Here is a 17,570-nt window from a genome sequence, read left to right as displayed (position 1 = left end):
ATTAAAAACAATACGGCAAAGTTGCAAAGTCACTGTGTTTTTAACCACAAAGCCCACAAGCCTCTCTCTGGCAGCATGACAGTTGTGAGTCAAGGACCCGGCACCCACTTGAGGATAAGAAAGACACAAGGACGCAGTATATTAGGTTATTAGGCTAAAAAAAGGCCACAACTTTATTGATTACAGCATGTGAGTGATATTGGCTTAGACATTGGATAAAACAACAGAGCTTGACTCCATACCCTCAGGAAGGGGTGAGTCTATCAAGGGTTAACCACCAGTAGAAGGAGCCTGTTGATGCAAATACAACAAGGGCGTTGAACAGGATCCACAAACCACCGGATTCCTTTAACGGAATACCCAAAAAGTGGGGGGGGGGGTAGGGGATGGCCACATCCTGCCCTCCAATACGCAAACATATTCCAATGCCTAACCGCCAATACTCAAAAAGTTGTGACGATTTGCTACAAGGTAGGTGAAAAACCAGAACGCGGGTGGCGCTGTGGGTTAAACCACAGAGCCTAGGTCTTGCCGATCAGAAGGTCGGCAGTCCGAATCCCCACGACGGGGTGAGCTCCTGTTGCTCGGTCCCTGCTCCTGCCAACCTAGCAGTTCGAAAGCACGTCAAAGTGCAAGTAGATAAATAGGTACCGCTCTGGCGGGAAGGTAAACGGCATTTCCGTGCGCTGCTCTGGTTCGCCAGAAGCGGCTTAGTCATGCTGGCCACATGACCCGGAAGCTGTACGTCGGCTCCCTCGGCCAGTAAAGAAAGATGAGCGCTGCAACCCCAGAGTCGGCCATGACTGGACCTAATGGTCAGGGGTCCCTTTACCTTTTAGGCGAAAAACCAAGTGGCCAGTGCCAATTTGCCAGTTCCTACCAGGCCCCTTGGACAACCAAGGCGGCCAACCACAGGTCCATGGCAAGGTCAAAAACATAGCAATGAACTAAAGGGAGGGTGCGTGCGTGATCCAACGAAAACCAGCAGCAAATGAGAGGGCAGTGCTGCTGTGGCCGCATTTGAGCAGCTAAACCCCGCCCCCAAGCCTCTGCCCAATTGGTTGGCTGCCAGGGGGCGTGGCAGCTGGGACAGCTGAGCAGGAGGCCAGAACGAAAGGCTTAATAGAAAGGCGTTTGTCTTAGAGGGAACAGCTAGAGAAGAACAGGCAAGGCTGGTGGCATCGAGAGAAGGATGGCGCAAGAGATCATCTATGCGAATACAACGAAGTTTGAAGTCGGTGGTAAGGGCACACTTTAATGACAGGCTCCCTTCCCTTTTAAGAAATGTCTCACATTTTGAATCGGGGCTTGGTCTGGGGGAGCAAAGGCATTACAGCAGCGGATTAGATAGTTTCATGGAGAAGAAGGCTATCAATGGCTTCTAACCAGAACTGCATGCCCTCCAGCGTTTCTTCAGTGAAAATAAGGACATTCATTGCTATTTTTCTGAGGGAAACGGGGCTGGAACTCATGGACACCTCTGTCATTCTCTTTGAATGGCAATGGTGCCCATCTGAGAGGTGCCGGAACTCAGTTCCAGCGAGTTCCAGCTGGGGGAGAATCCTTGGGGACATCCTATTCCATGCCCTCCAACATTTCTCCGACGAAAATAGGGACGTCCTAGGGGATGCAGGTGGTGCTGTGGGTTAAACCACAGAGCCTAGGACTTGCCGGTCAGAAGGTCGGCGGTTCGAATCCCCGCGACGGGGTGAGCTCCCGTTGCTCAATCCCTGCTCCTGCCAACCTAGCAGTTCGAAAGCATGTCAAGTGCAAGTAGATAAATAGGTACCGCTCCAGCGGGAAGGTAAACGGTGTTTCCGTGCGCTGCTCTGGTTTGCTGGCCACATGACCCAGAAGCTGTACGCCAGCTCCCTCGGCCAATAAAGCGAGATGAGCGCTGCAACCCCAGAGTTGGACACAACTGGACCTTATGCTCAGGGGTCCCTTTACCTTTTTTTAGGGAAAAGCAGGGCATTCTGGGATCAAATCAGAAATGTGGAAGGCTTCTGACATGGTCCCTGGAAAATAGGGACACTTGGAGGGTCTGCAATGGCTATGTTATCACTGCGCTCTGGGGTGCAGTAGTGCTTCTGAATAGCACCAGTTTCTGGGGAGTGTTGCTGTTGCACCCAGGTCCCTTTGGGGCATCGTGAGACCAGGATGAATGGGAGCCCTCTGGCCTGATCCAGCAGGAATTGTAATGCACCTTTGTCCAAAGTGAATATCAAAGTGGGGGATATTGGGGAGGAGGTCTGCCTGCTCCTCTTTGCCCCTTGCAGTGTTTGAAATTCCCCAGGCACCAGAATATCAGAAGACCCTGCTGGATCCGGCCATCCATCTAGTAAATTTGAGGGGAGTGGCTTTCCTTGTGGAGGACAATTGCCTTACCTGAGCAATTGCTCTTACCTGTGGCAACGCATTCCTGAGAGCCAGTCCTGGGTCCGGTGATAGGAACGTAAGGAGTCGTAAGGTCAATTGCCGGTGCCCGATGCGAAGTCTGGTGCAAGGCATCTTTTGCAAGAATGGGCTTGTCAACATCCTGCTTCCTCTCTGCTTATCAGTGCCCCAGAGTCCACAGTGGCTTCCTGTTGTGTGAAGGTTGAATTTAATCCATAATATGGGGCTGGGGGTGAGGTGGGGGACCAAACACACACCTACGGTCCTCCTGCGGGATGCAGTTGCTGGACTCTCATCCTCCTCTGAAAAGATGGCCGGAAACGATGGGGTGGAACTCAACATCTGCAATAAAGCTCTTGTGAAACTGCAGAGCTTGCAGAGTTTCACAGATGAAAATAGATAAGCTCTTAAGAAACATCCCTCCCGCCTGATTCCCACACCAGCTCGTGTACCCCACCCAAGCCAGGCATCAAGCGAGACACACTGCGGAACACACCTGCAAGTGGACTAGAGACAAAATGTAAAAAATAAGACATTTATATTATGTTATATTTTTGACTTTTTTTGTAAAAAAAAATTATTAAGTTTTAACAATCCACAATATAAAAGAAAAAATACAAAGACAAGAACAAGAGAAATATAAAAACACAAAATACATACTACAAAATACAACAATACAAACATTAAACACAAAAATACAAAAATGCATACATTAAAAGACTAATAGTAAAAAAGAAAAAGCACATATAGAAAAAACACAAAAATTCCCTCTTTCTTAATTTTATATCTTAAATTCACATATTTTCCTGACTTCCTCACATCCCCCGTTCTTGTATCCCTTTTAAAAGTTGGTTCAGCAAATTCATAGCCCTTAGTTTATCTATTGTTGGTTTAATCTTAAATTTTATCTTGTTGCTAGAACCCCCACAGTTCATTTCAATGTCATCAACATTCAAAAATTTTACAATGTTTCTGCAAATAGATTTAAAATTTCCCCCAATCTTCTTCCACTTGCTCTTCTCCCTGCTCTCGAATTCTGCCAGTCATCTCCGCCATCTCCATGTAGTCAATTAGTTGCATCTGCCAGTCTTCCACGTATATTTTTGACATTTTTTGTCTTTGGGAAGTTCTATGTAATTGACTGCATAGCTGTGTGAGCTATGTTTCTTTATCTCTCTGTATTCCTTTGCATTGTGTTTTGCAAAGGCACCAGAGCGGTTTTTTTTTTCCTTTCTTTTTTAGTGGGGAATTTATTATTTGTTTCTATTCAAAAATATATACTTATAGACTGCCGATTTGCATAGTGTATGAACCTAAAAGCAGAATGAAGTGCAATCCCACAATGGACCAGAGCAACTCCATCTCAAACGCATCTCATAAGAGCACATAAGGAGAGCCCTGCAGGATCAGGCCCAAGGGGGGTCCACCCCCCCCCTCAGCCTAGCATGCTGTCCTCACAGCAGTCAAGCAGCTGCCCATGGGAAACATGCAAGCAGGATCTGATCCCAAGAACACTCTTCCCTCCTTTCACTTCTCATATTGTTTTGGGAAGTGTGAATTAGATGGGGGGGGTTAAATTGACTTTAAATGTGAACTAGAATCATAGTATCATAGAATTATGAGTGCCTGGAGGCAGTTGGAGGATGGATGGCGGCTAACAGATTGAGGTTGAATCCTGACAAGACAGAAGTACTGTTTCTGGGGGACAGGGGGTGGGAAGGTATGGAGGACTCTCTGGTCCTGAATGGGGTAACTGTGCCCCTGAAGGACCAGGTGCACAGCCTGGGAGTCATTCTGGACTCACAGCTGTCCATGGAGGTGCAGATCCATTCTGTATCCAGGGCAGCTGTCTCCCAGCTCCATCTGGTATGCAGGATGAGACCCTCCCTGGCCACGGACTGTCTCACCAGAGTGGTGCATGCTCTGGTTATCTCCCGCTTGGACTACTGCAATGTGCTCTACGTGGGGCTACCTTTGAAGGTGACCTGGAAACAGCAATTAATCCAGAATGCGGCAGCTAGACTGATGATGGGGAGCGGCTGCCGAGACCGGTCTTGAAAGACCTACATTGGCTCCCAGTACGTTTCCGGGCTGAATTCAAAGTGTTGGTGCTGACCTTTAAAGCCCGAAACAGCCTCAGTCCAGTATACCTGAAGGAGCGTCTCCACCCCCATCGTTCTACCCGGACACTGAGGTCCAGCGCCGAGGACCTTCTGGTGGTTCCCTCATTGCGAGAAGCCAAGTTACAGGGAACCAGGCAGAGGGCCTTCTTGGTGGTGGCACCTGCCTTGTGGAACACCCTCCCACCACATGTCAAAGAGAACAACAACTACCAGAGTTTTAGAAGACATCTGAAGGCAGCCCTGTTCAGGGAAGCTTTTAATGTTTGATGCATTACGGTATTTTAATATTTTGTTGGAAGCCGCCCAGAGTGGCTGGGGAAACCCAGCCAGATGGGCGGAGTATAAATGATAAATTATTATTATATTATTATTATTGTAGAGTTGGACCCTGAGAGTCGTCTAGTCCAGCCTCCTGCAATGGAGGGATCTCAGCAAGACCATACATGGATTTCTCTCCCGGCCCCAGTCCCTTTTCTTCACTGGGGCACCACTCAGTCCTACTCAGCCCCTCAGGTTTCTTTCCATCAAGTTTTATGTAAACTGCTTTGCTTGTTTTTAATGGTATGGTTCTAACCTGCCCTGCCTGAGACCTGCTGATGGAGGGCAGGTAAGAAACCTTACCTAGAATCATAGAATCATAGAGTTGGAAGAGATCACAAGGGCCATCGAGTCCAACCCCCTGCCAAGCAGGAAACACCATCAGAGCACTCCTGACATACGATTGTCAAACCTTACCTGCCTGAGGGGGTCGTAGTCCCCTGGAGCCTCACGTTTAAGAGAAAGCAGGGTGGGGGGATGAAATTTTAATCTTTCCCACCATCCTCTGCCTCCTTCAGCTTCTTCTCCACCTCGCAAGAGGGACATCTCCACCACCATCATCGTGACGCTACTGACTCTGCTGCTGCTACTGCTGGCCACCTCCCTCATTGCAATGGCCCTTCTCTGTAAGTACAACTACACATTTCCTACTTTGATCTCAATTACATCTGTCCAGGCCCCAATGGGTGGTGAGAGTGCCTCTGAGGACGTGCAGAACGACGCAACCATTTTGCTGCTTTGGGCGATCACACACAGGCTTCCATTATGTAATAAAAAATTTAAGGTCTTTTAAATGTTCATAAATGTACCAACCAAGCACGTACATAGATGTGTGGACCACATGTCTGGAGCAGCACAGGAAGACCGCCCTAAAACTATTTTGACTCCCAAATTGACCAAATGTTTTCTCTGCAAGGAGGGAGGGGATGAGGGAACCTTCCCATTGTCTCAGGGATTGGGTAATCACCATCTCAAAGGAATGGCCAGACTACCATCTGATAAGGCATTATCAGATAACCTGCCAGACAGGAGATAAACAACGCACTCAGATTTCTGTTGTAGACCGTCCTTTCTGTGATGTAGGTATGATATAATAATAATAATAATAATAATAATAATAATAATAATAATAATAATAATTTATACCCTGCCCTCCCCAGCCAAGGCCGGGCTCAGAGCGGCTTACAAGCAATAATAAAAACAAATTGAATGATTACAACTTAAAAACAAAATTATAATACAACATTAAAATATGGAAACATTAAAATATTAAAATGTAGCCTCATCGCAGGAGGAGAAGGAAAGGAAAAAAGAAAGAAAGAGAGGGAGGGAGGGAGGGAGGGAGGGAATCAAATTGGCTCCAAGCCAAAGGCCAGGCGGAACAACTCTGTCTTCCAGGCCCTGCGGAAAGAAATCAGATCCCGCAGGGCCCTGGTCTCATGAGGCAGAGTGTTCCACCAGGCCGGGGCCAGTGTTGAAAAGGCCCTGGCTCTGGTTGAGGCTAATTAACTTCCTTAGGGCCCGGGAACACTAGGGTGTTGCTATTTATGGACCTTGAGGCTCTCCGTGGGGCATACCAGGAGAGGCGGTCCCGTAGGTACGAGGGTCCTAGGCCGTGAAGGGCTTTAAAGGTCAAAAGCAGCACCTTAAATCTGACCCTGTACTCCACCGGGAGCCAGTGCAGCTTGAAAAGCACTGGGTGAATATGCTCCCATGGCAGAGACCCCGTGAGGAGCCTCGCTGCAGCATTACAGTAGTCAAGCGAAGTACAGTAGTCAAGCCTGGAGATGACCGTCGCATGGATCACTGTGGCCAGGTCGGGGCGGGAAAGGTAAGGGACCAACTGCTTGATGCGGCGAAGGTGGAAAAATGTTGCCTTGGCTGTTGCTGTAACTTGCGCCTCCATGGAAAGGGAGGCGTCAAGGATTACACCCAAACTCTTAACGGAAGGCAATGGCACTAATTGGGCCCCCGCATGAGAAGGGAGTTGGTCCCTCATCCCCATGCCATCCCGACCCAGCCATAGGACCTCTGTCTTCGAAGGATTTAGTTTCAATCGGCTCCCACGAAACCATCCAGCCACAGCTTCCAAGCATCTGGTGAGTGTGTAAGGGGCCGAGTCGGTGTGGCCATCCATCAGCAGATAGAGCTGAGTGTCATCAGCATATTGGTGACAGCCCAGCCCAAAGCTCCAGATAATCTGGGCAAGGGGGCGCATAAAGATGTTAAAAAGCATCGAGGAGAGAATTGCGCCCTGTGGCTCTCCACACACCAAGGAATGGCGCGATGACATTTCCCTCCCTAGTGCCACCCTCTGTCCCCGACCAGAGATAAAAGAGCACAACCAGTTACGGGCCTATGCCCTGTATCCCCACGTATGCGACGCGGTGGTCCAGAAGATCATGATCGACCATGTCAAAGGCTGCTGACAAATCTAAAAGGATCAGCAGTCCTGACCCGCCTCGATCCAGTTGTCTACAGAGATCATTTGTGAGGGCAACCAGAGCCGTCTCGGTCCCAAAACCAGGACGGAAACCGGACTGAAATGGATGATATATCGGGAGGGTGGTCTTGAGCTACACCCCTTCTGTGATGTATGTATGATGTTTCTGGGGGTGGTCTTGGACTCCAGGGCGGGCAATTTAAAATGTCTATATAAAGGCAGGCACGCCTTGGTTCAGGGTTCCTCCTCCTTTCTTGCATGTGAGGGGAGCACCCTGTTGCAACAGTTCAATAAAGATCAGGCTTACAAACTGCTTTGCTTCTCAAAATAGTACTAATAGTACTAATAATAATAATAAATAATAATAATAATAATAATAATAATAATAATAATAATAATAATTTATTTATACCCTGCCCATCTGGCTGGGTTTCCCCAGCCACTCTGGGCAGCTTCCAACAAAATATTAAAATACAATAGTCTGTCAAACATTAGAAGCTTCCCTAAACAGGGCTGCCTTCAGATGTCTTCTAAAAGTCTGGTAGTTGTTGTTCTCTTTGACATCTGATGGGAGGGCGTTCCACAGGGCGGGTGCCACCACCGAGAAGGCCCTCTGCCTGGTTCCCTGTAACCTCACTTCTCGCAGGGAGGAAACCACCAGAAGGCCCTCGGCGCTGGACTTCAGTGTCCGGGCAGAAAGATGGAGGTGGAGACGCTCCTTCAGGTATACTGGACCGAGGCCGTTTAGGGCTTTCTCTGGTTGGCCTCTGTTATTGTCTCCTACCGATGGAGAACCTACAAAGGACTCTATAAGGGCTCTTGTATCCCCCATAAGGGAATAAGGGCAGATTTTGTTTACGACAATTAAAAGCTAAATGCTGGTCACTGCCCACCCCTGAAAATACCCCGCAAAAATGAGAGAACCAGAGCAAAGGTGAGGTTTTTCCAAGTGGGAGGGAAATTAGCCTTGAAAAGCGATGGTGGGGAAGGAAGGGATTTGATCTAAATAGGGAAGAATTGGCTGGCCTGCAGAAAATGCCACCGGCCCCATTGCCAGGAAGACCAGCAGAACAAAATCTTGGAAGGGCCAAAGTGCCATCGGTATTCAAGAGGCATGCTCAAGGATGAGCTGTAACATCCCAGAAGATACTGCAAGATTCCCTAGATCAGGCAAAGGCAAACTCTGGCTACCAGGTGTTTGTGACTACAATTCCCATCATCCCTGATCACCAGTCCTGTTAGCTAGGGATGATGGGAATTGTAGTCCCAAACATCTGGAGGGCCAGAGTTTGCCTATGTCTGCCCTAGAAGTACATGGGAATTTGCAGGAGAACATGAATGATAGGTCCCTGCCCCATGGAGCTTACAAAATCTAGAATTTGGCAGGGCAGGTAGGAGAGGCAAGGATACTCAAATGGATTGTGGGCCGACGCAGTTCCGTTTGTGCCTCCGCTGCAGTTGGGAGGAGAACAAAAAAAAGTTCCGACCCTGTTAAAAAGAAAAGGGGTAGGAGGGAGTTCTGAGCAAAACTCCAAACTCTGAAATCTGTTCAGCATTTTCAGATTTTTGGATTTCCTACTTTGCACGCCCCCTTCACACTTCTTGCCTTCGCTGGCACTTTTATTTGGAAGTTAATCCTGCATGTCTGCCATGTCAGGGCAGATAAAAGAAAGTCCTTCTTCATGCAGCGCACAGATAACCTGTGGAACTCCCTGCCACAGGAAAGAGTGATGGCCACCTATTTGGATGTGTTTTAAAAAGGATTATTAGACAAATAATTGTCTAATAATATTAGACAAATGACAAGAAGGGGGAGTGCTGCTCTTGTGTTCGAATCCTGGTTGTGGGTTTCCCACAGGTCAGCCATTCCAGCATGCTCTTATGATGTTCATATGGTTTGTAGATTCCCAGAAGGAGAAGAAACTCCAGGAAATCGAAGGAGTGATGGAGAAGATCAGAACCTCCCTGTTTCTCAGCAATATCTCTCTTTCACCAGCGGAAGCTTCTGAGAGTAAGTTGCAAAACCCAGAAATGAGGACAACCCTCAGAGTATGTGAGGATGGGAAGGGCTCCTATTTTTAATCGTTTCCCTTCCTTTCCTCCAGATGATTTGTGCCCTTCGCCATTTAATTTGCATAATGAAAAGTGTTTGTCCTCACAGCCAAGCTAGGAAAGTACGGTAGGTTATTCTTGTGCCCGTTTTACAGTTGGGAAACTGAGGCTGTGATAATAGGCCACACAACGCGTCTATGGCATAAGAAGTGGATCTTGCAGGATCAGGCCAATGGCCCACCTAGTCCAGCATCCTCTTCTCACAGTGGCCAACCAATGCCCCTATGGGAAAGCAGCAAGCAGGATCCGACCACAAGAGAAACACTCTCCTCTCTTGTAGTTTCCAGCAACTGGCAGATTTTAAATACCTCCTTCAGGGATAAGGAACACCTGTTTCTCTGATTAGAGTACCCTGTGCCTTTAAACAGAAACCCAACAGGTGCAGCTGCCCCAATCACTGCATCTCAGTGATTTTCTTAGCCAGAGAGAAGTTTATGAAAACGTTACTTTTTGTTAGAATTCCTGCTCCGTGATTGCAGTTATGGGATTGTTGTCTTTTACATGATGGTGTATGTTTTGACTCCACCAAGTGGGAAGCGACGGAGAAAGGATGCTTGTGTTCCATTAAATTGGGACTGCTATCCTTTCTCTTTGCTGTCTGATGCTAGAGAGAGAGGGAGCCATGTTGCAGTGCTCCGTGTGTGTTTATATGTAAATAAAGTCGATTAGCCAAAATGCTGAATTGCTGAGGTCTGTTACGCATGCTGCACAAACTCTGTGGATCCCTAAGTGTGCTGGTATCTGTTCGCATCGGTCGCTGTGATGTTCGGGCTGAAGAAAGCTTTGAAGCTCCTGAACAATCGACCAGGAGGGAGAGAACATGCCAGTCAGGCATGTGTCTCTGCCAGGGTCCTACTCGAGTGTAGGACGAGCTCCTGACACTTTTCTCCTAGTCTCCCATTTCACAAAGCTCACTTTGGTCTGACACTACACCGAACTCTGCCCTTCCAGGTGTTCAGCTGCTCCAAAACATCTCTGAGGCTTTCTACAAGATCCAAACCCAACTGGGGAACGTCAGTGCGTCAAAAACCGCTATCCAGAATCGTCACAGTAAGTAGGGGTCAAAATCAGTGACGAAGACCTCTTTTCTTCAAGGGGAGTCAGCATCCCATACCATCTCCGGTTCTGGACATAAGCGGTGCCAACTTCTTAAACGCCTACTGCTCCTGTAATTGAAACATATTAGGAGGTGGCAATGTTGGTCCTTATTCAATTAAAGGACTTTGCCACCTGATTTCTGCATATCACGATCCAGTTAAAGTTGCAGGGGCAAAACCAAGTCCCCACCCCAACTTGAGTTATGGCGATCCTCCTGGCCAGACCTGGGGCAACCACCTCCCAAGGGAGTCTGTTCCTCTGTTGAACAGCTCTTAACATCAGAAAGTTCTTTCTGATGTTTAGTCAGAATCTCCTTCTTGTAACCAGTACATTTCCGAGCACAATTCAAAGTGTTGGTGCTGACCTTTAAAGCCCTAAATGGCCTCGGTTCAGTATACCTGAAGGAACGTCTCCATCCCCATCATTCTGCCCGGACACTGAGGTCCAGCGCCGAGGGTCTTCTGGCAGTTCCCTCACTGTGAGAAGTGAGATTACAGGGAACCAGACAGAGGGCCTTCTCGGTAGTGGCGCCCGCCCTGTGGAACGCCCTCCCATCAGATGTCAAGGAAATAAGCAGCTATCTTAACTTTAGAAGCCATCAAAGTGCAAGTAGATAAATAGGTACCGCTCTGGCGGGAAGGTGAACGGCGTTTCCATGCACTGCTCTGGTTCGCCAGAAGCAGCTTAGTCATGCTGGCCACATGACCCGGAGGCTGTACGCCAGCTCCCTCGGCCAGTAAAGCGAGATGAGCGCCGCAACCCCAGAGTCGACCACGACTGGACCTAATGATCAGGGGTCCCTTTACCCTTTACCTTTAAGGTATGTATGTTCAAATATTTTCTCACTGTCCGATTTCCGTAACCATTCACCGAACTTTCCGGTCACACCTTGTACATGTAATGAACAAGTAAGAATGTTCAAGAGCTGTGGTTTTTCACGCCTCTGCATGACAAGCTCCTTCTTGAACTGAATGGGGGACGGGAGTTGGCTATAAATGCAATACGTAAATAATATTTATGCGCACACACCATGCTTGAGCCCCCATCCCTTCTCTAGCATACATCCATTCCCTTTTTTGAGACACTCATGCTACATCCTCAAACAGACGATGCTCAGATCCAACCCCTCCAATAATCAGTCTTTCCTGCAGTTCAGGGTTCCTGAGACCCACTCCCGTTTTTTCTCCCAAAGGGGAACTCCTGGCATTCCTCTCCAGAGGCTGGAAGTTTTACAACGGCAGCGTCTATTTCGTTTCCCAAAAGGCAAAGCCCTGGCAGGAAGCTGAGGACACCTGTAGAGCCCAGGGGACACACCTGGTCTCCATCACGTCAAAGGAAGAGATGGTGAGCACACACACAGGGCCGTCTTACTCATAGGCGCTAGGGGTGCGGGGTGTTAGTTTCTGTTTGCCACTGAGCAGCTGCTTAAGAGTCAAAGGCTCTGTTTACATTCCAGAGACCTTCCAGGCTGTTGGAAGTCTCACGGAGGCAGGAGGCGGATGTGATGTTTACTGGTTTCCTGTTCCTTTGTTCCAGTTGCTCTCTGCTTTCATAGAGGGAGGGCGTATTTTTCTTTGCTGTCTGTGTAGTAAGAAATAAAGCATAGCGATGTAGCTATAAATCACTTCCCTGTGCTGGAAACTCTGCTGAACGGGAATGTGCCTGAGGCCTCATCAAAGGCTCAGGTCGTTAATTATTCGTCGGAGGTGATTCCGAAGGACTCGGCCGGAGGAAGATGAGCTTTATCAGCTTGGCCGAGCGGAGATGCCGACACGGGGCACCTGGGCGCCAGGCTGAGTCCAGGGTCCGAGAGTTGAGTCCAGGGAAGAGCCCGTCTGTCGGTCAGAGTGCTACAGTGGGCTCTTCTGCTGCGGGAGGCTCTGCGCTGCGAGTTCAGGGACAACCAAGCCAGCAAGACGCTGAGGCGGCCGGCTGGCTCCACCCTCCTGCGCACCTGGGACTGGGCAACCTGGGGGAGGCGCCGAACGGATCTCTGCACCCCGGAGCCACATATGCTTAAGACAGCCCTGCACACACACTTCAAAACACCTGGATTTAACTGCTCAGCTAACAAAAACACCAACACCTGGGCTGGCCCGAAACATTTTCCTGGCCCAAGCAGCCGTCTTAAGACTGCACTGCCACCTTCTTTGCTGGCCTCTGCTTCTGCACTTTTGCCAGCAACTTAGCCTGCCACTATTACCAGGCCAGCCCCCTTCCTGGGAAAAGCAGCTGCTAGAGACACAAGGGTTTGTTTCCTTGGTCAGTTGGCATTTCTAGAGTTGAGGGTCCTTTGCACAGAAGGGGTTAGGCACAACTCGCTGATTCCTAAAGTCCCAGCCTGCCTCTGGGAACTGGGTGGGGCTTACTTCTGAGTAAATGTGCACAGGATCAAGCTGCTCAGCTGCAAATCTAAAGGCCATTTGCTGCTGAGCCAGGATGCTTTTTAACATCTTTATGCGCCCCCTCGCCCAGCTTGTCCGGAGTTTTGGGCTGGGTTGCCATCAGTATGCCGATGACACCCAACTCTATCTGTTGATGGATGGCCATCCTGACTCAGCCCCAGACACACTGACCAGATGTCTGGAAGCTGTGGCTGGATGGTTACATGGGAGCCGGTTGAAGTTAAATCCTTCGAAGACAGAGGTCCTCTGGCTGGGACAGGACGATATGGGATTGAGGGGGCAACTCCCATCTCTTGCGGGGGCGCAATTAGTACCAGCATCGTCCGTTAAGAGTCTGGGTGTAATCTTCGATACCTCCCTCTCTATGGAGGCACAGATTACAGCTATAACAAAGGCAGCATTTTTTCATCTCCGCCAAGCTAAGCAGTTGGCTCCTTATCTCTCTCGCCCTGACCTAGCCACCATGATCCACGCGACGGTCACCTCCAGACTGGATTATTGTAACTCGCTCTACGTGGGGCTGCCCTTGAGACTGACCCAGAAACTCCAGCGGGTGCAGAATGCTGCGGCGAGACTCCTTATGGGGTCTTCGCTGCGAGATCACATTCATCCCGGTACTGTACCAGCTGCACTGGCTCCCGGTGGAGTACAGGATCAGGTGCTGGTTTTAACCTTTAAAGCCCTATACGGCCTAGGACCCTCGTACCTACGGGACCGCCTCTCCTGGTATGTCCCACGGAGGACCTTACGGTCTGCAAATAAAAACATCCTGAAGATCCCAGGCCACAGAGAGGTTAGGCTGGCCTCAACTAGAGCCAGGGCTTTCTCGGCTGTGGCCCCGATCTGGTGGAACGCTCTGTCACAAGAGACTAGGGCCCTGCGGGACTTGACATCTTTCCGCAGGGCCTGCAAGACAGAGTTGTTCCACCAGGCCTTTGGTCAGGGCGCAGCCTGACCCCCTCCTCTGGCAATCTGCACAGAATTTTGCTTAATGGTTCCCACCAATTTGATTTTAATTAATTTTATAATGAAATGTCTTTAGAACGTTGGATTATTTTGATTGTTGTTAGACGCCCTGAGCCCAGCTTCGGCTGGGGAGGGCAGGATATAAATTATTATTATTATTATTATTATTATTATTATTATTATTATTATTATTAGAGAATGGTATCCTGTCCCTGAGCCTAGATATCTCTCTCTCTCTCTCTCTCTCTTTCTTTCTCTTTCTCTCTCTCTCTCTGCAACCCTGGACCACTGTGGTTTGAAACTGTTTTGCAGGAATACCTTGTCAGGGAAGCCAGAAATCAGCACTTTTGGATCGGACTCTCTGACCGAAATACAGAAGGCGTTTGGACCTGGGTGGACGGCACAAAGTACAATGAAAAACTTAGGTGGGTCTGATCAGCTCTTTAAAAAAGAAGAAAACACAGTGTGTGGCTTTCTGTATTCTTTCACTTCAGGTGCCCCTGCAAAACAGACTTTTTCATATAGTCCTCGCCTCCGTCCCAGGAGACCCCTGGAAAAGTGCCACTCTGTGATTTCCTAAAACAAACCAAAATCAGGAAAGATAATCCCTGACCAATAGGGATCTTTGAGTAATAGGGACCCTGACTAATAGGAACACATCATGCTCCTTCTTCTGGGATAGTTTGACCACCTTTGGTCGCACTCAGCTCTCACCTGTGGCTCCTAGAATGTTAGTATGCGACAGCGGCCATATACCAGGAATGGCTTCGACTGGCCGGCTAAACAAATAGAGGGGAGCTGAGGGGTCTCAAGCCCTCAGTGAGTTAGGGACTTGCAAAGACAGGCTCTGGGAATTGAGTGGACGAGACTAATAGTGGGTCCAACTGTCAAAAAGGCGATATCTGCACATGCTGTAGGGCATGGATAGGCAAACTAAGGCCCGGGGGCCAGATCCGGCCCAATCGCCTTCTAAATCCAGCCCGCGGACGGTCCAGGAATCAGCGTGTTTTTTCATGAGTAGAATGTGTCCTTTTATTTAAAATGCATCTCTGGGTTATTTGTGGGGCACAGGAATTCGTTCATATTTTTTCTTCCAAATATAGTCTGGCTCCCCACAAGGTCTGAGGGACAGTGGACCAGCCCCCTGCTGCAGAGAGAGAGAGAGGCAGGTGGGGCTCATCTACCTGGGAAGGCAGCCCATCTAGGAGAAGGAAAACTCTGATTCTAAACTTCTGGTGCCTTGCAGGACATCTTCCAGAGAAGAAAAGGCCAAGGAGTAAACTCTACACAATTCCAGAGTGGAGTCCCTAAGACAGTTGGCTGGCGCCTTGCACGCCTCCTTCCAGCAAATACTACAGCCAAGCATTTGCCAAAAATATTGCTCCGCTTTCCTTTGGACCCCATCAGTGGGGCTGAGATAGGGGTCTTGACGTCTGGGCAGCCCAGGACATCCAGGCTTGCATCCTGGGGGGGGGGTCACTGTGGCACTGCCAACATAGCAGTTTGACTTCACCCGCAGAGGTGCACTCCGTTGTCTCTCAAGACAGACGGAGGCCAACAAGGGATCTGTTGCACTGCATGCATAAAGGTAAAGGGACCCCTGACCGTTAGGTCCAGTCGCGGATGACTCTGGGGTTGCGGCGCTCATCTCACTTTACTGGCCGAGGGAGCCGGCGTACGGTTTCCGGGTCATGTGGCCAGCATGACTAAGCCGCTTCAGGCGAACCAGAGCAGTGCACGGAAACGCCGTTTACCTTCCCGCCGGAGGGGTACCTATTTATCTACTTGCACTTTGACGTGCTTTCGAACTGCTAGGTTGGCAGGAGCAGGGACCGAGCAAAGGGAGCTCACCCCATCACGGGGATTTGAACCGCCGACCTTCTGATCGGCAACTCCTAGGTGTTGGAGGGGGATTTCCAGCTGGTGGCAGAGGACAGAGTGACTCCAGGAGACATAGGTGTAAAAACCCAAACTAAAACGAAGACTTTATTACTAAACAATAAACACAAACTCTGGTGGGTGTTATTCCTGCAGGCAGGCTACAAAACTCAGCTTTTTTCCTTTATAGCAACGGCCAGCTGCAGCCAATTAACCCCAGAAACTTCTTAAAGGTATACACACATGTTTCTGTGGCGAATGTCCTCTAACACTAAGCTCTGTGGTTTAACCCACAGCGCCACCCGCGTCCCTAAGATATATATATATATTTTAAAGCATGCCAGCTATATAATCACAGCCTCTCGCCTTCTTTTCCAGTTTCTGGGGACGAGGACAGCCAGACAACTGGCATGGAGCACCACAACATGAGGAAGACTGTGTTCACCTCACAACGCAATGGAATGACGTCAGCTGCACATACAACTATAAATGGTTCTGTAAGAAGGTCTTCTCCTGAGCAGATGCCCCGCTGCCTTTCCAGGACAGGACTAAGGGGCCACCGAACCCCTTAGTTAGGATATTTCCGTTCCACCTTAAAAGGGAGCAGGATGTTTGTGTCACAGCCTGCGTATTTCCTGTTCACAGGATGTTTAAGTTTGCGATTGCTTTCGTTTCTCAGTCTGTCGGAGACACTGACTCAGAACGGTCATGTTTTTCCTTTGTTCTGATCAACGCTGAATAAAGTCTGTAAATATGCTCTCCTGCTGTGCATCTTCTGCTGTGTGCATTATCTGCTGATAAAGAGTGTGCACGAGCCCTGGAATGTGGCAAGGTATTTCCAGGAAACTCGTGTCGCTAGAAGCTGCGTGACTACAGGGATCGATGGATCGTCTGGCAGCCGGCTTGGGGCCATGATGGACTATATCTCCCTGGCAGTATCCCAACAGTTTTCTAGATCCAGCAGAGGACAGCCAAAGGTCTCCAGAAGTTCATAAGCAGCTGTCACTCCAGGAGAGGCCTAGCCCCATGACTGCCGGATTTTCTTAATCGATGGGAACACTGCAGGAAAACCCTCCACTCTCTTCCTTCTCCCCAATCCGCATGTCAGAATTTTAAAGGCCTGGAAGAGGCAAGGCTGCCTTGATGGACTTTTGCCGGACGGAAAAAGCAGGTGGAGCAATCAATTTGAGAGTTGCCTTTGTACCAAAGTCCCAAACTTTTAGTGCCCACTGAGCCCCCTACCCCATAAAGAGGATTATTCAGAAGAGCCCTTTGCACAGCCCACTAAGGAAGACAATAACGCGACAGAATTCAATACAGCGACAATTTATCCGAAACCCAAATAAAGCTATTTAGTTTGATTAATTCAACAAACTTGATCCAGGGAGACCACCTTTGCAAAGTCTGATTTATGGCTCCCGCACCCGCCTGCTACCTTATTGCCCCCCTAAACAGCCTCGGTCCTGTATACCTGAAGGAGCGTCTCCACCTCCATTGTTCAGCCCAGACACTGAGGTCCAGCTCCAAGGGCCTTCTGGCAGTTCCCTCCCTGCGAGAAGCCAAGTTACAAGGAACCAGGCAGAGGGCCTTCTCGGTGGTGGCACCCGCCCTGTGGAATGCCCTCCCTTCAGATGTAAAGGAAATAAGTAGCTATCTTATCTTTAAAAGACATCTGAAGGCAGCACTGTTTAGGGAAGTTTTTAATATTTAATCCTGTATTGTTTTTAACACTCAATTGGAAGCCGCCCAGAGTGGCTGGGGAAACTCAGCCAGATAAACGGGGTATAAATAATAAATTTATTATTATTATTATTATTATTATTATTATTA

General features: G+C 48.9%; 2 protein-coding genes and 1 long non-coding RNA gene across 3 annotated transcripts in view; 1 reads left to right on the top strand and 2 right to left on the bottom strand.

Annotated features, from left to right (window-relative positions):
- The window catches only part of LOC310685942 (CD209 antigen-like protein D), a 13,764-nt gene extending 10,982 nt beyond the window's left edge, over positions 1–2,782 (bottom strand). Inside the window, exon 1 of the mRNA XM_083459092.1 lies at positions 2,407–2,782. The gene's annotated coding sequence lies outside the window, so the exon portion shown is untranslated. The remainder of the gene's footprint in view (positions 1–2,406) is intronic.
- LOC310685945 (C-type lectin domain family 4 member F-like) lies at positions 1,013–16,257 on the top strand (the record flags this gene model as incomplete). The annotated part of the gene is made up of 7 exons (XM_083459095.1): positions 1,013–1,241; positions 5,357–5,464; positions 9,185–9,292; positions 10,345–10,443; positions 11,684–11,835; positions 14,175–14,287; positions 16,119–16,257. Exons 1-7 carry the CDS (start codon positions 1,193–1,195, stop codon positions 16,255–16,257), a joined length of 768 nt encoding a protein of 255 aa, XP_083315221.1. The 5' UTR covers positions 1,013–1,192.
- Positions 15,821–17,570, bottom strand: LOC310686011. Its single transcript, XR_014515636.1, has 2 exons — positions 16,686–17,570; positions 15,821–16,307 (listed from the first exon to the last, which is right to left on the bottom strand). It is a non-coding gene; the product is annotated as an uncharacterized lncRNA (long non-coding RNA).

The sequence above is a fragment of the Podarcis liolepis genome (assembly GCF_965112155.1).
Source record: "Podarcis liolepis genome assembly, chromosome: 9".
Taxonomy (NCBI): domain Eukaryota; kingdom Metazoa; phylum Chordata; class Lepidosauria; order Squamata; family Lacertidae; genus Podarcis; species Podarcis liolepis.
The sequence above is the reverse complement of the archived record's forward strand: the minus strand, read 5'-3'. Positions and strand labels throughout refer to the sequence as shown.